At 46.8% G+C, this 22,129-nt stretch overlaps 1 protein-coding gene across 12 annotated transcripts in view; it reads right to left on the reverse strand.

Moving 5' to 3' along the window:
• Nucleotides 1-81: 81 nt before the first annotated feature.
• The window catches only part of LOC101156720 (R3H domain-containing protein 1), a 42,811-nt gene continuing 20,763 nt past the window's right edge, over nucleotides 82-22,129 (reverse strand). For 6 of the 12 annotated variants that reach the window (XM_023965468.1, XM_023965437.1, XM_023965445.1 and 3 more), the window contains 21 exons: nucleotides 20,033-20,141; nucleotides 18,453-18,531; nucleotides 16,941-17,000; nucleotides 16,665-16,805; nucleotides 16,406-16,514; nucleotides 16,134-16,229; nucleotides 15,901-15,926; nucleotides 15,756-15,809; nucleotides 14,634-14,866; nucleotides 12,874-13,140; nucleotides 12,399-12,541; nucleotides 12,000-12,128; nucleotides 10,808-11,128; nucleotides 10,586-10,715; nucleotides 8,852-9,009; nucleotides 8,623-8,726; nucleotides 5,808-5,911; nucleotides 3,013-3,194; nucleotides 2,483-2,597; nucleotides 1,459-1,556; nucleotides 856-1,379 (listed from right to left, as the gene is read on the reverse strand). In XM_023965468.1, the coding sequence (XP_023821236.1) occupies nucleotides 1,257-1,379; nucleotides 1,459-1,556; nucleotides 2,483-2,597; nucleotides 3,013-3,194; nucleotides 5,808-5,911; nucleotides 8,623-8,726; nucleotides 8,852-9,009; nucleotides 10,586-10,715; nucleotides 10,808-11,128; nucleotides 12,000-12,128; nucleotides 12,399-12,541; nucleotides 12,874-13,140; nucleotides 14,634-14,866; nucleotides 15,756-15,809; nucleotides 15,901-15,926; nucleotides 16,134-16,229; nucleotides 16,406-16,514; nucleotides 16,665-16,805; nucleotides 16,941-17,000; nucleotides 18,453-18,531; nucleotides 20,033-20,141 (2,781 nt within the window). In that variant the 3' untranslated portion in view covers nucleotides 856-1,256. The other 6 variants (XR_002875142.1, XM_023965450.1, XM_023965442.1 and 3 more) reach the window with 6 other exon arrangements.

A 22,129-nucleotide genomic window follows, 5' to 3' on the forward strand; every position in this document is an offset into this window, starting at 1 on the left:
AAAACGAAAAAAAAAAAAGAGAACAATTCACAGTATCCAATCACCCCACCCACCAAACAAAAAAGAGGAAGTGACATTGCATTTTTCTTGTGCATATAAACATTTTAATTTAATATATAAAACAAAGTGGCCTGGCCGAGTGCAACAAACAGGTATGAGGGGGTTAATAAAAGAAAATCCAGACCCGGTCCGACACCAATCAAATCTTCACGTTGATCGTCATTTCAGTGCAAATGCAACATTCACTGTGTTCAATGGTGACTTAAATAATTCAGGTAGTATATCCATTATTCAGTGTTTCGTGGTGCAGCTGCAGGATGGTTTCACCCGACAGGAGAGGGCTGCTTTGGATGCATCCCGTCTACGTTTGCTTGGTGCCGTCACCGCAGTGAGACGCAACTGAACTCCAGAACACAAAAGGTAGATTGTTGAGGGGGGGGGCGGGGCCTTTCAAAGCTCTCTGCACAAACTTTTTGGCCGGTGAAAAAAAAAAAAAAAAGAAACTAAAACAAAACTAAAAGTAAACATTCATTTTCAAACGTCTGCTCCCTTGTGGACAGAGACAGATCAGAGACAGATCTTAGCAGCGATGAGCCGGCCCGGTTGCAGCGGCGCGGCTCTCCTTTGTGTCTGCTTCTGAAATGAAAGGCAGCCCGGGGCCTGCTGTGAGTGTTGCGTTGGGAGGGGAGCGCGGCGGGCCGAGGATCTCCGCTGATGGTCCGAGGGCTCCTTCCGATCGATTCGCCCCCCCTTTTGTGCAGCGCTGCCAGGGGCCGCCGGGAGTCAGAGCAGCTGACCCCCCCCCCCTCCTCTCCGGAGGAGGTGTCACTTCCAGGAAGTGACTGCTCACTGCAGACACACATCACAGCGTCAATACAACAGTCGTCACGGGTGAGAGGAGTCAGAGCTGCGCCATCGGGAGGCTGAGATAACACGCGGCTGTTGGCTTTGAAGCTTAAAAATCCTTACTTGGACTTAGTTCTCGCTATAATAAAAAGTGATTATCAAGGAGGAATTGTTGACACCTGAACATCGCAAAGACCTTTGAAGTAATCAGCAGGTTTCGGTGGAGAAAGCAGGTGTGAACACTGCCTGGTCTGGATTTTATTCTGATTACGTCCACAAACCCAAAGGAAGGAAAAAGAAAAAAAACGTGATTTCACTCCGTCTGCTAAATCTGCCAGCCGACAGCTGGATTTCCGGGTGATGAATCGCTTCGCTGGATGCCAGATTTCACTTTTGGGGTGGAACGGCGGTCAGCTAAGCTCCAGCCTCCCTCCGGCCTTCCCGTTACCCGCTCCACTCACACTGAGATCTGAAGACAAAGGCTTTCTGCTGGCCTTCCTCCCTTGACTGCTTCGCCAAACTCCCAGAGGGCCCTGCAGAGAGGGCGGCGTGCATTCAGGATGGGGTTTGGAGGGGGGGGGAGAGGAGTTCTGGAAAAGGTACCTCTCTCACCTGGTGTTTGGTCACCATGTGAGTGGCGTGGATCAGCGGTCCTCTGATGGAGGGCTTGTACTGAACTGGTTGGCCCAGTAGGGAGTAATGCGCCTCACCTGGAAACAGACATAATTAGCACGACATCCAGCAGAAATTGCACACGTGACCCGTCGACTGTATAGGAAAACTGGACCAAGTGATGTCACCGTAGAAAACTGTTTGCCCCAACTAAATTCTGTTGTCCTTTTTTCGCGATACAGACATATTGGAACTAGACGACGTCTTGGTTCAAGTCAGTCTGATGATACATTCACCACCAGGCATGTGACGCATTTTTATCCTTCCAGATGCTAGTGCGTGTTGGAAAAGGCTTGGTGTGAAACCTTGAGGCAGTCCAAATCTTGCAAATATTTCTCAGCTCTATTCGTATGAAAGACTTGGTGTCACAGAATTCCGTCCGGTTTCTCCTTCATGATCAATTTTCAAATGGTTGGCACTTCCGTAAAATTAAAAGCGGACGCCGTCCATTTGCTACTTCCCATCAGAACTTTGACCTGGTTTCACTTTTGACGTGCGTTTGACGGCCGCGTGTTTTGTTTCGTGAAGGCCGACAATGGTTGTAAAAGCTGGTGTAGCTATGCATGAACGTGAGAGATTTGAATGGAGGAGTCCATAACGCGCCTTCGTACGCATTTACAGAGACTTTTCATTGCAAGTGGTGAACGTAGTTTGAGCCGACGTTTCTGTGACAACCACTCTCATCAATCAGGAGTGAGCTTGTTGGAAGTACACACCACGCGAAATCTGTCCAAACTAGTGAATGTTTGATGTGAGGCATCTGATTAGCCAGCATAATTTGAATAATTTGCACTATAAATAAAATAGGAAAAAAAAATTAATTATAACATGTTAAAAAAGTAGCAGACAAGAATAGTTATTCTGACAAATAGAATTACTGGGTAGTTTTTTCTTCCGACTTCCTGTTTGGAAGTCAGTGTGACTCAGTCCACTTCTCATATACAGTCAATGGCGTGACTCTGACCTTGTCCAGTGTGGCAGAAAGTAGGGGGCAGCTGGTGGGACACCACCGGGAAGCCCTTGATGCTGAGCGGCGGGCACGGCGAAGGCGTGAGCGCGGGGGACGAGGGCAGGCTGCTCTACACACAACACGCCAATGGTGATGAGAGAGCAGGCGAGGAAGAACACAAACACTTTCATTCAGGAAAATAAAAAAAAACCCTAAAACACAGCGTCATTCTGCTGCTCCAGTCGCTGCTTTAATGTAGCCTTCCATCCACATTAGTCCCACTAATGTACCATCACGCCCTGATGCAGACGACCATTTTCTCCTCATTTTCAGGTTTCGGCGGCGCCGGCTTCATTTGCTGAGCCTATTTAGGCCGACATTTAACCCGCCTGGAAGGAGCTGGACTCGAGGCGGCGGTTGGAGCCAAAGTAAATTAGCTCCTAAATTGCTTTCTAGTGGACGTTTTTGGCGCCGCCTTCCTGACGGGCAAGCGCCGTTAATTAACATTTCGGAGGCGCTGGGAGGACGCCTGTCGGGGCTTGTACCTGTGCGTTGCCGTCTGCGGGCGGGGGCATCTCTGCGGGCCTGCGGCCGCGCGGCTGTTCGGGCCCTGGCTGCTTGTGACCGGCAGGCTTCCTCTGGCAGGGGGAGGGGGCTCGGTGCTGCTGGTAGGGGGGCCCCGTCATTTGCAGCATCACCATGCCGCCGGGCGCCGGGGGCAACAGGCCTGCGCGCGCAGACAAAACGGGTTGAAGTGTTTGTTGACATTTTGTAAACGCGGGGAGCTTATTTATTCAAATGAGCTCATCAGCTCATTACTGGCAGTTAAAGCTCCTCTTCAGCACTTTTGCTCGGCTACACACCTCATCAGCGGAAACACCCTTAGCTGCTGACTAAGTACCCTTTAAGTGGAGCGATTGTTAAACTTAACCATTTTCCTACAAAACGAAAAAACAAAAACAAAAATCCCCCCTGCAGTGCTTTAATTACCACATGAATGTCAGTCATCAGCTGAAACTATGGAATATATTTCCATGTATTGATCTGTTTGCTTTCAGTTCAAACAAAGACGAGCCACTGATGAATTGTGGGGGGGGGGACCCTAATTCCAATAAGGAGATAAGGATTAAAATGACAGATTATGAAAGTGTTTTTACCATCTTTTCTGATGATGGAGGGCATCCATAAAGACAATTTAGGTTAAAGTTTATTTATTTTTTGAAATCGTTGTGAATCAAGGGCAGATGGAAAGCTATGGTTTGAAGAAAGAGCTTATTTGGGGACGTAGAAAATATGAATGGTGAAGGGAAGGGGGGCGGGGTTGCTCCACACCAAATGTCCCACCTAAAGAACTCCTGCCAGACACTATGTCAGAGAAAACAACAAAGGTTTTTAAATTTTGGCTAAAAGTGGCATAACTATAATTAAAAGATCACTTTTAGAACCCTTTTATGATTGACCAAAAGATGATCAGAATTGGGCTATAAAAAAAATTATGATTTTATTGTAATCGTATGTAAAGGGCTGATACATCTGTGATCATGTGACCCTTTGATCTTTGTCAAGCTTGTGTGAATCCAGTTTTTCAGCTTGGTACTAATGACTACTTTGCCAAAATCAATCAAACAAACAAAAAGAAAAATTGATGCCATTTAAAAAAAGGGGGTGGGGCATTTTTGGGTCTAAAATTAGGAGCCACAACCCCCCCATCTCAGCCTCCGATCATTAAAACTGCACATTTCTAACCACGTCTGCTTCTTTTCAGTTGTTTTACATGAAAGTGAACGGGATCGATTCTGTAATAAACCCCTAGTGGCGATACAGTGAAGTTCCTTGGCTCCACTTTTTAGCTCCAAAGAGGAAGTGGAAGTGTTGTGTCTCAGCAGAAATCCATCATAGAGAATTTTACTTCAAACGTTTTATTATTTGTAATAAAGTTCCCAGCAGAGAAAGTGTTGTGATAAAAATGTGTCTCATGTGTGTGATGTAGGTGTTGTGTATGACATCATCTTCCTTCTGCAGTTTGACTTCTCACTTACTTCAACGGTGAAGATCAGAGACTGTCTGCTGGTATCTTGTTAGTATCTTGAAAGCGTTTTCTTCCTCATTTTTGGGGTTTATTTTATTTTGACAGTCCTTAGTCAACATGAGCTCCTGACACTTCTAGTTGTCAATCACATATGTTTGTTTGGTCATCACAGTGAATGATTTGGTTGCTTTTTTTTTTTACAAATTCGGATTTCTGGGCTTAAACCTGTTATTATGAGTGCAGTGCATCCACAATGTCACAGCCAGGAGGTTTGTTTAATTCCAATTAAACCAGAGTGAAAGTTTTTAGACAAACACAGAAAAAAAATCACTTTTGCGGTTTGAGTTCAGCAACAGAAAAATAAGTACATTTTCACTAAAACAATCTAAATGAACTTAAACACACATTTTGAGTTAAATGAGGTTCATTAGTCTGTTCCAGATTACTCAGGAGGGCTTGGATATTTAATCCAGATTAAAAATGAATTCATTAGTGTCCTGTTGTTTCTGATGCGGACGGTTCTTGTGAATAAAGGCCTGTTCACACCGGGACGAATTTCGCCGGCGATTTTCGCCGACGTTTAACGCCTCGTGACTAAACAAAGGGCACCAATGTGAGTGTGCACACCGAGGCGAAAAAACGCCAAGCGCCAAAGAAAAACAAACGCCTCGGGTTCGTTTTTTTTTTTTCGACGCGTCGCGTCGAAATCTATTCGACCAATGAGAACGGCGCTTTTGCACACGTGTCTGGAACTTCTGAAGTTACAGTAAAACACAACTTGGGGGCGCTCAAACACAAAACTGCCTTGCTGAGCACACATACCAGCGAAGAAGATAGACGCCAAGTAGCGTCTACATTGCCGCGAAGAAATAATGACGGACATTCTAAAATATCCCCGAACCAAGCACCAGTTGGAGCTACTGATGCTTGAAATATTCATGTTTTCTTTGTATTATTCGGACAAGCGCGTAAATACTTGCTCTCTTCTTCTGAGTGAAAAGCGACTTTAAGAATCGTAAAGTTGCGCAGCGCCACCTTGTGTACAAGAGTATTTCTGTTTACATTAAGCGCCATCTAATGTCAGGGAAGGAAATTGCATGTTCGCTCGGCTCATCGTCAGCGAAAATCGCCTGGGTGTGAACACAAAAAACGTGGCGAAAAACGCTGGCGAATAACGCCTGGCGAATATTCGTCCCGGAGTGTACGGGCCTTAAGGCTCAAACATCTTGTTAAGTCCTAAATTTGAATCTGTGAAAATAATCTGACAGGTGCATGATGGGAAAGGTCGACTGAAAGCAGCGCCGCTCGTACCTGCGTACTGCTGACCGGGATGCTGCTGGGAGATGCAAGGGGAGGAGGTCTGGGAAAACTGGAGCTGCTCCATCACCGGTCCAGGGAGGAAGCTGACAGTGGAGCTGCGAAGGAGGACAAAAGGAATGAAGACTCTGAAAACCTGCAGAGCTCAGGGTGCCCGGTTATCGTCCCGTTCCTCCTTCTGAGGGTTGATTTAATTAAGCAGAAAAAGCTGATAAATGAAAGTTTGGCTGGAACCCTGGAGGAACACGCGCAGACATAAGGCGCATCCGCAGGAGGTGCGAGATCTTAGCGCTGCAGCTGGGCATTAAATGTGAGGCTCTACTTGAAGTCCATCTGGACGGTTGGCGCCGAGCTCCGTGAGCACGCCCCCTGCAAGGACTGGGATCCAGCTGGTGAAGAAGCAGGCTGCAGGTGGACAGTTGGTCCTCGTGGGAGAAGCCGGAGCCGTTCGAAGCGCTGCCGCATAAATCATCCGCCCCGCTAAAGGCGCCGGCTATCACAGCTGGGACGGCGAGAACGTGACCTCTCCCCTCCCGTGTGTGCGTGCATTGTTCTGGAGGAGGCGCTCGCCGCTCGGGACCCTGTAGTCTGCAGTGTCGGCGCTGATTGTACAAATTAATGGCACGTTGTGCTCTCCGTGAACCAGTTCTATCAGTCAGCTATAATGAGCGGCGCTCCGGCACTTCAGCGCAGCAGCAGAGGAGCGCCGCTAAAGCCTCAGCCAGACGCTCAAGATTCCTGGTAATAGCTTCATTTTTTTTTAAACCAATTTTTGTTTCTTGGCTTTAAAAACGGAAGAAACGTCTCAAAAAAACCTGAAATTTAGTTAAGACTGTCCCAATCCAGAAATTGGAACCGATCACATACTTTCTGACACAATCAGACGTTGAATCCCGATCAGGGATCGGATATTTATTTTATTCTCCTTATTACGATCAGTGCTGTGTGTTTCATGAATACTCTTCTACAGGTCTGCCTATCATGAACGGGTGGTGACACTTCACTGCTGTTTGAGCAGGGAGCGCGCTAAAACATTTGGCAAAGTCAGCAAGATTTCCACGGATTGGGACATCCGGGATCAATAAGCCCTTTAATGAACACTTTGAACTGCCAGCAAGCGTCTCTATTCACGATTTTTAAATCGATCCACGATTTAAAAAGCAAAAGATTGTTTTTAAGCTTTTGTTTCCATTTTTAATGAGAATTAGACAAGAAGATGTGAGTGAGAGACGGCCGCCAAGGGACCGTCTAAAAAGTTCAAGCTCTGGGAAAGGATATTAAAAAATAAATTAATAAATTCATCAATATTGCCTTAAATGCTACTGAAAAGAATAAATGGTTCCATTGTCATGAGATAGTCATGAATACTAATCATTCCAGTTCCATGTCTCTAGTTTTTAGGGAGTTTTAATGAAGATAAGAGTTCTATTGTTAAAAAATTTTGAATAGTATCCTAAAGCTACAGTCACCAAACTTTCTCACATGACAAATTATCACCTATTTTTACTAACTGATAGGCTCACGTGTTCATCGTTTTCCCACTGACAAGCGCTCTACCAGTATTTGCTTCTGACAGAACGCAGAAGGAGCAGCGCCGGTCTTGGAAGAGTTGTTCAAAAGAGACAAAAAAGATGAAGATTTCAATGGATTCAGTGATTTGATAGACTAGACACTTAATTCCTCTAGGATTTCATGAAGTTAAAAATGGTTATGGAGGTGAAATGTGCATATATTCAGTTGTTGTTGTTGTTATCTATTCCATTATCTGGTCCAATATGTTGTTAAATAATTTTTTCCCAAAAGTGCGACTTATACTCCAGTGCGACATGTATATGATTTTTTTTGCCTTTATTACGCAGTTTTTGGCATCTGCGACTTATATTCTAGAGCGACTTATAGTCCAGAAACTGCGTTAACTGTTTTTCCCAGTTAATAGTTGCACTATTTTAGCTTGACTGTTGAAGCTACTTCAGAGTTAAATGACAAAAGAAGGTTAATAAAATAAAAATAGGGATCAAACTGGACCTCTATATCTGGCTTTAAAAAAAAAAAAAAGTTTTATTAAAGTATCCGATTGGGACTATCAGCAATGTATTAACAGACCGTAATCAGATGGGGGACCAAAAAAAAACCTGAAAGGGACCATCCCTAAATTTCATCATCCAACACCCCAATGGACAGAATAGTTTGCTTATAACAAAATAATTCGTCATAGCGTCTTATTTTGAAGGACACTGAGACACACAGGAAGAGATATAAGCATACATAAATATAACATTGCTAAAATGTTAACTGCCCTTTAGTATAGACCTTGATCTGGGCTGTACTTACATTTGCGCCATAACAGCAGTCAAAGAATGCGTCAAAGAATACAAAAAGGTTTTAGACAATTCTACCAAATGGTGACACACACACACACACAAACACACACACAAAAAAAAGGTTCTTTCATTTTCAAATTAAAAATTGTGCTGGCTCAATGATGAATTCAGCGACCGGCGTCTTGCTTGGCCCATAACTCCACAGGAGTCGGGCTCTGAATGCGATAATTACGAAGGAAACCGCCCGGATAATAGTCTCACTTTTTACACATATTGAACACTCGCCGCGTAAATTAAAAGGTCAAATTTGAATTTCTGCAAAGCAGCAAACATCGTTTCTGCTCCGGCAGACTGAAGACCACAACTCAGTCCCCCACCCCCACCCCAGAGAATTTTGCCTGACCGCCTCATTTTCCTGCTCACAGCCAGACCCATCAATTACAGTCGGCTCTGGAGGGGTTTGAGGGGAATATGTGGAGCAGTGGTACCTCATGGTGGTGTGCTGGTTTGGGGGCAGCAGGCTGTAGCAGGGCTGCATGCCGGCGACCGGGGTGGGCTGGCAGGACACGAAGATGGGCTGCTGGTACGACTGCTGAGGAACAGAAGCAAAGCGGCTGGTTTCAATAAAGCATCTAACATTTTGAATCCACGTTTGTTTGGTTTCGAGCTCTTAATTTGAACATTTGTTTTCTGAATGAAAAGAATGCTGTAAAACACCTGATAGGACTGCATTGGGGGGTACGGGACCATCATGCCTTGCACCTGGTTGGCCATATTGCTTTGCTGGTTGCCGGTGAGAGCGAGGCCGGGCGCCGCCTGCATGCCCAGTACGGTCTGGTAGCTGGAGGCGGGGTTTGGCATCAGGGCTTGTTGTGCTGAGGAGAGACGAGAGGAAAGGCCTGACATGAAGCGGGATGATGGCAGAACCGGGACGACAAATCAAGACTCTGCAGCCGATTGGGTTCGCGAGAAACCAGAAAGTCAATACATTTGATTTAGCTGGCAGCCGCTTCAACCTGCGGCGCGAGCAGCAATCCACGGGGAACAAAAAAAAAAAAACTCTTCAATGAGACATCTCATTCCAACAGTACTTATTAAAAACCCATTTAGAGAGGGCCGAGACAATTATACTAAAGACGAAGGAAAGACGCGCTCCAAATGGCGGCGCCGGCTCCCGACCGCAGGCGAGAGGCAAATCAGACACTTAAATGTCAAGGTGACAAAAAGAGACATTTGGAAATACTTTCCCTGGTGACACACACACACACACACACACACACACACACACAGACACACAAAGCTAGCAGCTGACAAAAGGAGAGGACGTCCTTTTGTGAAGGTGTCTTTACAGGCGGCTGCTCTGGGAGACAAAAGTACAAGGAGACAATGAAAGAGAGGAACCAGCAGGCTGCGCTATTTTTACCCTCCTTCAGCCAGCGTGTAACGATATCACACGCCATTCCACTCCGGCGGGCTGCGGGCGCGGACGCCCGTAAGGTGATGGAAGTGAGGGGCGGGAAAAGAGACCGGTTCACTGTGAGATTCGTAGCGGCCTCTCAGACAGCGTCCCGGCCCCGCGTCCCGCCCCTTGGACACTTTTTCGCATCAAAGCGTGAACCGATTCTTCCACTGGCGGGCTGGCTTTACCCACAGAGCCTCGGCGCCTTCTGGAGTTAGCACAAAGTCGCACTTTTTCCTCGCCGCTTCCTTCAGAAATAATGGCCGTTCTTCGCCTTTGTGGGTCAGCTTCATTTGTCCGCGTCAGATTCCCGGTCTCCCAGCGGGGGACGCCACATTTGCGGCTTCCAGATGACAGAACTGTGCCGCAGCCATTTCCAGAGACATATGGGCGGCGCCGTGAGCTCGGGCCACAACTGGAAGAAGCTCCGTGCAGTTAAGGAGCGGCGTGCGTGTGTGTGTAACAGCTAACAACCTCAGGTCGTGTCGTGGGAGAGGAAGAAAGGAAAGGGAAACTCAATAAACTGGTGGATGACTCCCAGGGAGACGTCTGAACCGGCACGAGAAACAAAAACACGGTGGAAAAAGAGGAACGTTTGTCCTCGAGTTGAGCCGCGGCGGCCGGCGCCCTTTTGTGAGAAACCAAAGGGAGTCGTCCGAGAGCTCAAAGAGGAAACGTTTTTCCAAATATGAACCATGACAAGACGGCGAGGCCGAGCGTTCCCCCCCGAACAACACGAAGCGGCGGAGACTCTGACTCATTAAAAGCCGCTTTGATTCGTCTGCGGCTGGTTCAAAGCTCCCTCAGATCGTTTGTAGTTTCCGTTCGGAGCGGAACGCGGCGGGAGGAAGGAGAGGAACCCGCTGCCGTTTGCTCTCCAAGCGTGCGACTTTGAACTGGATTTAGACCAATCAAAGGAGCCATTAGGAAGCCGGCGTCTGTGTGGCGCGTGTGGGCTGCTGCCCCTCCGTCCTGACACAAATCGACCGTACCTTGTTGCTGGGGCAGGTTCTGGCTCTGCGGGCAGTTGTAGGGCGGGGGGTTGGTGGGGGGCCGGTAGTGCTGCTGCTGATGGGAGCAGTGTGGATGGTGGCCCGAGGCGCAGTAACACGAGGAAATCTGCTGGAGAAAGCAAAGATTTGTGAAGGGGAACCATCAGGAAAACAAAAATCGGGACGCCATGTCCCAGCACGAGTGTGGGAGGGGTGGGTCACCTGCTGCACCGGCTGCTGGATGTAGGTGTGCTGTTGGAGCAGCGGCTGGTTGAGCGGCGCTGCGGAGAACACCGCCGAGTTGGAGCTGGGGTAGGCGTGGTTGGGGGCTTGCCCCGGGAGTTGGACGGGCACGCCCCCTGATGGGCCCGCCACCATGTAGCCGGTCATCTGCTGCGGCGCGGCCCCCTGCAGGACCATGGGCGACGGGTGGGAGCCGTACATGGGGGGATAGTGCCGGCCTTCTGGGGTAGAGGCGGCGCCGTCCCCGGGCGGCTGCTGCGCCAGAGTCATGTGACTGAACTGGGCACTGAGGACTTCAGGCTGAAGGAAAGACACGTGTGTGGCGTGAAACACGACAAACCTCAACAGCTGGAGCTTTCACTGGATGAAAACTATAACTTTAAAGGTTTGATATTAAGGTGTGGTAAGACAAACGCCATATAAACGCCTCCATTTGACCCCCCACAGAGAACCGCAATGATTTATCAATGACCTCAGCTTAAAATTTTTTGCTGCCATTCTAATGTTTTAACATGGAAACTACCGTTATTTTTAACTCCTATTCAACAAAAAAATCATGCTAAATCCTAATTATTTTCCTTCTCTGAGGCTAAAGGCCAATTTGGTCCAAACACAACAAGGTTTAAACAAACTGCGTCCGATCTGTGTCCACTCTCGAGTGAATTATTCATCCGTGTCAGCGGCGAACGCTGGTCCGGGGGTCGTCTCTGACACGTTGTTGGAAAACTTGTGCTTTCAGTCATGGATTATGCAGCGCTAACATCTGGTGATGAATTAAATATTAATGGAACTTTCCAGAAGCATAATTAGCCGCAGAGGCATGTCTTTCGCTCAAACCAGGTCAGAAATGAGGTTAAGCGGATGCGTGATCTACATATGAGCGCAGAGCCTCCTGCTGAACCTTTTGCTGCAGAAAACCGCCCGGTGATGGGGGCAAAGTGCCTAAAAAGGGTTCAAAGTAGCAGTTCATGACTTTACTGTGCCCAGTTTTCCTTCTTTTGGAGTTTAATTCATTCATAAATCCAGTTTTAACAGGGTAAATGCTAAAACACATCTATCAAAGTGGAGCTCAGACTGCGGAGGTTTTGGATAATTCAAACAAAAGTGATGGAAAATCCTTCAACTACATGATTTAGGTGGAAAGGAAAAACGGAGGAAAGGGGTTCTGTACCACTGTGTATTGTTGGGTAGAACAGACGGGCAGGAACTGAGAAGAGTGAAGAGGAGGAGGAGGAGGAAGAGGATAGGAAATCGTTGGGTGGAAGGTCTCCGAGGACGGCTGGAGAGCAGCGCCGATCGGCTGAGGAGTCAGGAAGATGTAGAAAAGGACAGCAGATGACAAACGGGAAAACGCCGGGAGCTCCGATTGTGAGCTGACGTGGATCGCCCTGAATTCAACCACTTCACTTTTTAACTCTTAAATTGGTCAAATTGTGGGGGGAGGGGCTTGGCGTCAGCAGCCAATCGTGGCAGCTCCAGTCTCAGAGGGTTAGGAAACACTAGCAGATGAATTGAGTCTCCATGACTTAGAGGTTAGTAGTGTGGAGTCTTGAGGTGTTGAGACACTCACCTGGGGGTAAAAGTGTTGCTGGGGCGCAGCAGGGAGTGGCTGCGGTGGGCTTTTCCCTTGCTGCTGGAGCCGGCCGGCGGCCGGGGCAACGCCGGCCGGGTTATAAACCACGGCGCTGCCGTCGGGGTGGACGAAGGGCTTGCCTGAGAAAATGAAAATCATAAATTCAAATGTCCGGTCCTGAAGGCGGAGGACACTCTGCTCTGAGGAGAGCTTCCACCCCAAAAGGAACAACCCTGGACCCTCTGCACGACGGCGTGCTGCGCTCACGATACAACATTTACAGATCCGGCCCATCTGCTGGCTGCATCTCGATCTGTTCGCTTCAGTCTGACGACTCATTTGATAGACAGACAGAGCGAAACCTCGCGCCAAAATGCAGCTCTGCCTCAAACGCATGAATATTCATGGAAACCACAAATAAAGACTTTTCGCTGCATTTTCGTGTCTTAAAACCTAAAGCTGCCTCACGCACCTGTGTGTGGATTGAGCAGAACGCTGCCAGGAGGAATCCCTGAGGCTTCGAGCGGGAACACGTAGTAGTTGGTTGTGTCGGCGGCTGTTGGGTGAGGCGGGAGGCTTTTGGTGGCGTCCAAATGTGCGGCGCCTCTGCTGTCAGCGGCGGGGTGGATCAAGGGAGTGCTGTGGACACCGGGCCTGGACGAGGCCGGCGCCGGGAGAGGCAGCTGGGGGCGGGACAGCGAGCTGGAAGAGGAGCCGACGCTGCTGCAGGACTCGGAACCTGAAGGAAAGGGCAGGAGGCCGAGCGTCAGCTGCAGCCTGACCTTCACAGGAGAACCTCTAGGAGTCTGACAGCAGCATCCTCGGGGTTACTAGGGCTCTTTCCACCCAGTTACATGTCTAAGTGGTCTTCTGTTCTGGCTTCTAGTGGTTTTATTAAACTCAGAACATGGAAAGAGCTAAAACATGATTTTGTCTGAATCCTCGAACCTCACATTAGTTTCCGAAGAAAATTAAAAAGAAATTTCCAGACTATTAAGGGGTCACCGCCCTGAAATCTTTGTAAAAAAACAAAAAAAAACATATTTTATCCCTTAAAGACAGACAAATCCCTTTTTTTCTTTTTTACATTTCTGATGATGACATTTTAAGGAAAACTAAATATTTATTTATTCAAGTCATGAATCAAGAGCAGACAAAAACAAAAAGTTGTTCAAAAAAGATCGTATTTATGATGTTGAGGCTACAATGGGCGGGCTCCAAACTACCTGCTCCGCTCCATTCTGACGGATCCATTTGTGGAGTCTTTGTTTTTCTCGTCGGCGCTTAATTCTGGCTAAAACTGGACGGCTGGATAGCTCCGATTTGGCTCGCCATTTTTGTCGCACCTCTAATGTTAGGTTGGGATTGTGAGGGGCTGTAAGCTAGCGGTAGAGCGTGTAAATGATCTAAATTCCTTCCCTACGCCTACATTTAACCGTCCAAACGGAGAGAGATGGAAAAATTGTGTCTTTGAATTCGGACGGCACCACCCCTTGATGAAATCATCAATATTTGCCGGTCATCTACGTTCATAGCATCGGCTTTAAACCTTTGTAAAGTTCTAAAGTACATGTAGCCTTCTGTGCTTCAGAGCACAGCCACATGAGCGGTACCGCACTTACACCTTAAGAAAAAAACGTTTTTGGACAGCACTGCCCCTTTGAATGCTCTTTCAAATGGAGGAGTAGGGATCAGATTTGACCAAAGACTTCACAGCAATGGGAAGAGGGGGCTGGGTCTCTCCGCGCCACAATTCAAGGGTTTTAACGAACTACAGCCGCTCTGCAGGAACTATGCCCTAGTAAACAACAGCTGTTTTTTGTTTATTTTGACTAAAAACGGCATAAATCATAGTTAAAGACTTAAAGACTTAACGACTGCGGCTTTGACAGAAGCAGCAGAAAGAAAGAAAGAAAGCAGAGCAGGTCAGAGCTCAGCTCTGCCGCAGCCTGCAGAATTTGGGATGTCAGCCACTCGGGTTGCAAATGTTTCATAGTGTGGAGTAAGCAGTTGAGCTAACTTCATCTCAGCTGCACTTTGCTGCACTTACACTTCTACATTATGCAGCAGTGCCTCACTGCTGGCTGTCATTGTTCTGCAGCTGGCAGCGTTCTGTTTATTTGCTCTGCTCTGTTACTTAGTGTTGACAGCAGACCTGCTGCAGGACAGTAAACGTGGTCTGAGAGCCTGTGATAATGGAGGTGCAGGAGGGGACGCTCTTCTTCTCCTTGCCTGTTTTGGATAGCCTCCCGGTGCTCTTGCTGCTGGCCGTGCTGTCCCCTCGGATCAGGCCGGGCGAGATGCCGCTGAAGCTGCTGGCTTTGGTGATGGCGGGCCGCGGGGCGAGCCGGTTGGAGCTGTCAGAGCTGTCGGTGCTACTCCACGGCCGCGGCTCGCCGGGGCGTGGCAGTGTGTCTGTCTCGGAGCTGCTCTGCCTGCTGGCACCGGACTGACCGGCGCGTAACCTGGTGACCAAAGAATTCCCACTGGTCATCTATGATGCAGAATGACCATTTGTATTCGTTTCCTTCAGTGATTTGCATCTCAGCTTTAACCCTTAAGCTCTCTACACTCCAGGCATGTGATGCAGATTTAAGAACACGCTAAGCGCATGTTTAGCCCATGGTGCTAGCTTCAACTTTCAACGAGAGTTCAACGTCTGTGCGTATTTTTACGTAGAGCCCAAAAAAGGTCCTAAAAATTCGACTAGCTATACGTGAACATGAGTCGGAAATGCACGCTTACGTAAACTTTTCATTGAAAGTAGCAGCTTAAGCGCGTGTTGCCGACGGCACCTAAATCGGAGACCCGTCTACGCAAGTCTACGTAATCGCGCGTAAATGATTCTGAGGTCAAAGCTCTCGCATTCGCGCGTCGCTAAGCAACTTTTCAAGTCCCTCTTCGGGCTCCATGTAAAAAAACACGCAGCCACTGAACGCGTGTCAGAAGTTAAACCAGTTGAACTTAGATCAAGCTCCGTACACTCCATGGGTAGCATCTTTTTTCAGACTCGGAAGTGCCAGCTTTTTGGAATCTCATCATGGAGGACGAATTAGTAATTGTGGTTTGGATCAAGATTTTGATGCCGCTTTGACGTTTTGCACCAAGCCACCTCCAGTCCAATCTGAACAGCGTATGCCAAAACCCTGTTCAAGAAATCCCGTTCAGCGCGTTCTTGAAGGCCGTTCGCATGCCTGGTGTGAACCAACATGAGGGTTAACTGGCTCTGAAACGTCATGTCTCTTTCTCAGACGGCAGAAATTTGTCCTCAGATCAGCATAGCTGCTCGAGAGCGATTGAGAAGGGATTCCGATTGGAGCGTTTTTACTACTGAAGCGACGGGGGCGGACCCACCTGAACATTTGGCGCCTCTGCTGGGAACTCAGGCAGGAGTTTTCATCCAGAGCGCTGAAGGGAGGATGGAGACGTTAAAAACTCCAGACTCATTTTTCCTTATTTGCAGAGGAAATTGAAAAAAACAACAAAAGGTTGCACTCACCCTCTGTCGATTATGAAGTGGTCTCCCTGTGGGTGAAAGGAGAAACGACGTCAACTTTCAAACAAAAACCCACATCTTGACTTTAAAGTCGCGTCAGATTTTTTGGAAACCGGCATCAGCGGCTCGTAGCAGGAAATCAACTGAATTTGCACATGAATAGACGTGACACAAAGATTTGTGAAACGCCCCCCCCCCCCCCCCCCTCCCCCGCCGCCCACACAAACAGCTCTCACATCATGTGCGAAAATCCTTTCTCGGGCTCTCTGGTACTCCTCCTCCCTCTCCTCCATCGATTTGCTCCTCTTGTCAGCTTTCAAGCGCATTCGAATCTGGCAAGGACACACGCAGACAGACAGGCTCGTCTTTAGCAGCTATGTCAGGGACGCCAGATTGTCCCACGCTCACAAACATGTCATAAATGAAAGAGACAGCTTGGTGAAGGGTGGGGTGGGTGGGTTTAACTAAAAGAAAAAAAAAGAAAAAAAGACAAATAAAAAAAACCCACCATGCTGTCGTCCCGATCAAAGCTGGAGTTGTCTCGTTTGAGAATGTAACGTTTCTGAAAATCGTCCACCCTGTCATCGCTGATGTGCTCGGAGAATTTCTGATCAGGTCTGTGGAGGAGGAGGAGGAGGAGATGGGGGGGGAAATCACAAAAGCTTCATTTACTGCAGAAGCTGACAGCAGCATATGTTAACCAGCCTCCTCATGGACGGATGGCAGCGCAGCATCCTCCTCCGCCGATGGGATGCCGGCCGACTCACATTCGAGTGTTGGTGGTTTTGTTGATCACCACCGATTTCCCGCTCGGGTCCACCTTGTGGTCCATGCCGAAGTACGCCGCCACGCGGTGCAGCAGCATTCTGTGGTAGGACGTCATGGGGGGGAACTTCCTCTTTTGGCTCCTGCAGAGACAACACCGTTTCTCCTTTTAGGCCAAACCTTTTCATTCGGTAAATGTTTTTTAAGCATCCAATGAAAGGCGTCCGACTTCAAACGACCCGCTTCAGTGTTTGTTGAGCGGAGGCTGAACGTCTTACTCGTTATTGCTGATGAAATCCAGGATGTCCTGTTCCAGCTTCAGTAGCATGATTCGATCCCTGAGGAGAGAAAAAAAAGACAAATCTGAGATCCGGGATTAGCAGAAGATCACGTTTGTTATTGGAACCGTCAAAATGAGCCGATCCAGATAATCTCAGAGCAAATGAATCCCAAAAACTTTAAAGGAGACAAGCGTCAACTCTTTTCTTTCAAATAAATTTTAATGGGGTGTTCCTGTCCTCAAACTGATTTAAACAGAAGTTAAATATGAAAGTTCTAAGAACCTTTTTACTTGTGTTTCACTTTTACCCAATGGCTGTAGAACATAGACAAAACTTGTGGTCGCAGATGTTTTTTATTTAGTTCTGATGCAAAAAGGCACAGACAGTTTGAACAACAAAAAAAAAAAACTGATCTGCACCTGTTTTGATGATCGTATGGAGGCGTGGCTTCTCTTCCACGGCTACACGGAGGAGTGACTTTAGCACATTGTAGCTAACATGTTAAGTCATGAAGTCCCATGACGTTCATTGGTTCAGGACATCACTGTACATGAGAATTGATTCTTAACTGATATAACAAGATAAAGGGAGCAACAGCCTGATTGATGCACCTTCAAGTTAGTTTTACTGTGAAGAAAGTACTTTTCCTCTATTTGAAAAGGAGCTTTTTAACAAAACGTTGTTTTGATATTTTCTGGCCCAAATCTTGTAAAATTGCAGTTAGGAGACACGACAGAAAAACAAATATATTAAAGAAACAAACCCCAATATGCAGGCACACATACATTGAACCCCTTTTAAAGTTCAACCACATAAATAAAAACATTTAAAAAAAATGTAACTTTTTTAAATTTTGTGTTGCAGTTTTACCCTTTTTATTTCCTTCTTTCGGTTACAGTATTTTTGGGCCATAAGATCCAGTGGATTTTAGGAGACATTAAGCAAAACACCCATTTACTTCTATTTGACTACACTACCCAGAATGCCTAGAGACGCCAAGAGTCAGGCAATTGGTCAGAGAGATTGATGGGAAGTTTTGTTGTTCTTCCTATTTAACCTGCAATAATCAGCTTTTGCAAAGAGAAGAAGTTTATTGACAATGACTCAACATAGTTCAGGTGTTAAACAATATTCTCGCTTTTTCAGTTCATTATGTTGAAGCACTGTATGTATCACTCCGCCAGGTAGCTGACTACAGTACCCATGATGCTCCAACAATCCATCAGGGCAGCTTTGTAGTTCATTTAAATCGTACTGAAACATCTGGACAGATTTTGAATTGCTGTGTACCACAGAAAACCAAGTTCCGGGTTAAAACAACCAAAATTCATACATAAAGTATATCCTCGATTTTTCAGAAAACCTTAGAATTTTAAGTGTGCCTTATAGTCCAAAAAATACGTCAAATAAACAGTCTAAAACTGGTTTTCAGGATGGTTTTAATGGAGCAGATTAACGGTTCTTGACGGACAACGAAAAGTCAACCGAAAGCGCGGTAGCTGAGCTCACCTGGGATTGCTTTTCAATGTGTTGACCAGGAATTCGTGGAGATCGATGCCAGTGGAATCGGTGTAGTCCTGACTGGAATCTGAACACAAAGAGACAACCGTCCTGACTCCTCACTTCACAGACACTTCATCCAAAACGTCCCCAAACAGAGGAACACAATTAGCGTTGACAACTTCATTTTTCTAAACGATTCTCTAAACATAAAAACATCCTTAGAAGGACGTTCCACACGGTTACCTCTTCAAATTAACAGTAAATGAGAAGTCAGAGGTGAACACGGTTGTGACGATTCAAGGAAAGAAAGAGGCGAAGACGAAAAGAGAAAAACGGGTGAAAAAAAAAGCAGCAGAAAGGACAGGAGCACCGGTGGGAGTCAGGGGAGGCTGCTCCCCCTCTGTGGGGGTCTGCCTTTTATAATTGGAGGCTGCCTCATCAGTGGTGTTGCTCCACAGAGGAAAGCAGACACCTTTGCAAGCCGGTGGGAATCTGTGTAATTGCTTCGCACCTTGAGCTTTTTCGCAATTAACTGAATCACACCAATTATCAACCCATAATGAGATATCATTGAAAAAAAAAAATGGAGAAGTACTTTTGGACAAAAGTGGAGGAGTCAGAAAGAAACGTCTGGAACCGCATGTCCTCGGTGTGTCCCTATGGGATGCAATCATTGGAGGCCTGTAATTTGCCCGGTGATAAGTATCATTAAAGCATCGGGCTTCGTCTCAGCTTCCGTGATGGCACCGCCAGTCCGTCAGGGTTGGGAAAAAAATAAACTCCCTTCCAGATCGGGAAGCAGAGAAATGTGGACCAACGAGGCCTGAGGCGCTTCTCACAGAAGGTGACACGTTGATGGAAAAGCTTCCACCGTCACCGCCGCCGCAGACACGGTCAAAAGTTTTTCTGACACCAAAACAACATCGGAGGAAACCTTTTGCAGAACAAACGCACCTCCTAATTGACGAAAAAGTCCAATCATAATTTGTGAAAAATCAAAATCTGACACCTCAGAAATAGACATTTAGCTGAACTAGAATGGATTTGACGGTAACGCTGCTTAAGGCACAATGCGATTTGACAAAAAAGAAAAAAATATATACATATCTTTCATCACAATCAGTTCCTATTGGGATTAAGCCAGAAAGGTCAAAGTGTCATTAAAACAATTAGAAAGATTGTTTTTACAATGTTCCATTCAATTGAACATTAAATTCCATTAAAAAAATGTATAAAACCAACTGAAAATATAAAAACCTGCTTTAAAGAAAAATATGATGAATATTTGTTTGTTTTTTTGCTAAACGTTCCCAAGTTTCTCTTAAAAGGCGAAAAGTTTTATTGGAATTTCACATTTTTGTGGATTTTTTTGACAAAAAAAGTCTTTATGAGGCACAAACACTAAATTTTCATGCTGATATAATTGACATTAAAACATTTTTAAGTTTTGCCTTAATGAAGGCAAAAAAATAAAACTTTTTTTTAAACTAAGAAAAAAAGCAAAAGGATTCCCCCCCCCCAATGAAAGGAAACTAAAATGGGTTTGACACCTAGGGGTCTCTGAGGGGTTTCCTTTCGTTTCTCACCTCTTGACAGCATTTTTCGCGGCGCTTTCTCAGGTTTGTGCACCTTGTCACAGCTGCTCTCCTCCTCAGCTTGGTCCTTTGCGCCTCGTTCTTCGTTTTCGAACGTTTTCTGTCAAGTGACAAAAAAAAAAAAAAAACCTAAAACTTGATCTATTCACGAAAACATCATTTTACAACTGTGTCCAAAATCTGAGATTCTGTTTGATGGACAAGATTTTAATTGAAAAGGCGGCTTCAATATGAAGCCTGTGACGGTGCTTCAGGTCTTGGGTTAATTAGACAGTGTCATGTGCAACAGAGGCCCCAGCCTGACACTTAATAAACCCTCCTGTTTTATCACCCGGAGCCGGGTCCCTGCCGGCGATAACGCGCCCAGAAATTCCAGATCACTATGACAATTAATCTTCCAGATTAGCTTGTTTTTATTAAACTATCTGAATAAAACATGAACCTCCGTCTAAAATTAAACATCACAGCACATTTCCTTCCATTATACAAAAACAAAACAGAACGGGTTGGGGGGGGTTACTGTAATCCCTCGCCAACTGTTGGGGAGTTTTTGAAATCGATAGTGTTGGAATCCGGCTGGAAGGACGCGTGATATCTATTTCAGACCGTTTTTAAGTGTGCACGCGGTTTTTCCTCGACTCTAAACTTTCAGATTCTGCTCTGCAGAGCTGAATCTGATTTGCAGAGGTCGGAAGGAAAAGCGGTGCCACCGCCGCCGCGCTGTAAGTGGATTAAACACAGGTCTGCGAACATCAGGGAGGCTGTGAGGGAGAGAAGATGCAACGGGGGTGAGAAGTGTGACCTGGCGGTAGAAGAGACGCTTGTAACCAAAAAGAAGGTCAAGAGTTTGATCCTTGTAACAGCTGTGGAGCAAGATAATGAAATGCCGCGTCTCCCCCGCGCTCCAAACGAGCAGAACGCATGTGAAAATGTAAAATGGAAATGAGGAAGCCACTAATTGCCTGAGCGGGAACCGGCGCAGTGGAAGTGACAGAGTGTTGCTGTGCGTCTTCGTCAAAGCAGCAAAGAAGAGGGAGAGCGTTTCTTCTCTTCCCTTTGGGCTGGAGCGCCGAGGTTCGCCGCTTAATGCCACCCTCGGCACGGAATAGCGCCGCGTTGATGTGCAGCTGTTGTGAGCCGCCTCATTTGTTTCCCGACATCCGTTTACCTCCAGATGAAAGGAGGAACAGCATGAAAAGGATGGTCGTGTGAATGCGTAATGAACGTGCTGTCAGTTGGAGACAAAAAAAAGGTGCGGCGAGTGCTTGGCGGCCCACCCCCGATTTGGAAGTGACAGCCAGGACACAATGAAGGGGCCAGATGCAGATTCTCAGGGAGCCTTTAGAGCCGAGACGGTACAGTCAAGAAGCCAACAATGGGACGTGTTCGTCTTCTGGTGCCTTACCGCGCCCCTCTAGGTGGGTTTGGCACTAAAGAAGTTTCCACTTGCGGGGGGAGGGGGTGCTGGGGTTATTTTCAATTAGAGCGCTCCGCGGCTCTGTGTAGCTGACGTGTGGAAATTGTAATTTCCTCGACATGATTGATGGCAGTAATACAGGCCGTCGTGTGTGTGCAGCCGACGCTGTGGGAATAACACCGCCCTGTGGTCATGGAGCTCAATGCTGACTGGCTGGAACAGATTCACCTGGGGTGGGTGGGTGGGTGTGTGTGTGTGTGCGTGCGAGTGCGTGTGTGTGTGGAAGCACGGCAGGAGTTGTGCAGATTGGTGTGTAATTGAGAACGTTAGTTTGGGGGGTGGGGGTGCCTGGAGGTATGGTGCAAAAGAAAGGTTGACTTAGCAAAGTAATGGCAGCTGGAGCTCTGTCGGTTTGGTTTTTGATGATTGGCGTTTCCAGGGCGCAGTCGGGTAGTTAATCAAAGCCGTCAGAGAAAAAGGTGTTTATAAAGCATCACAGGCTTATCTGCTACACCGTAATGGGATTAAATTATTAGTGCATTTAAGGTCAGTGCTTTTCAAATCACAATGAACAGGCTTTGGCTTTAAAAACAGAACACAAGTGTATCATCTGCGTAAATAGGTTCCACAAGGAAAATTAAATTATTTAACAAATTATTTCTAAAAAGCTT

Source organism: Oryzias latipes, chromosome 2 (genome assembly GCF_002234675.1).
Source record: "Oryzias latipes chromosome 2, ASM223467v1".
NCBI classification, from domain to species: Eukaryota; Metazoa; Chordata; class Actinopteri; order Beloniformes; family Adrianichthyidae; genus Oryzias; species Oryzias latipes.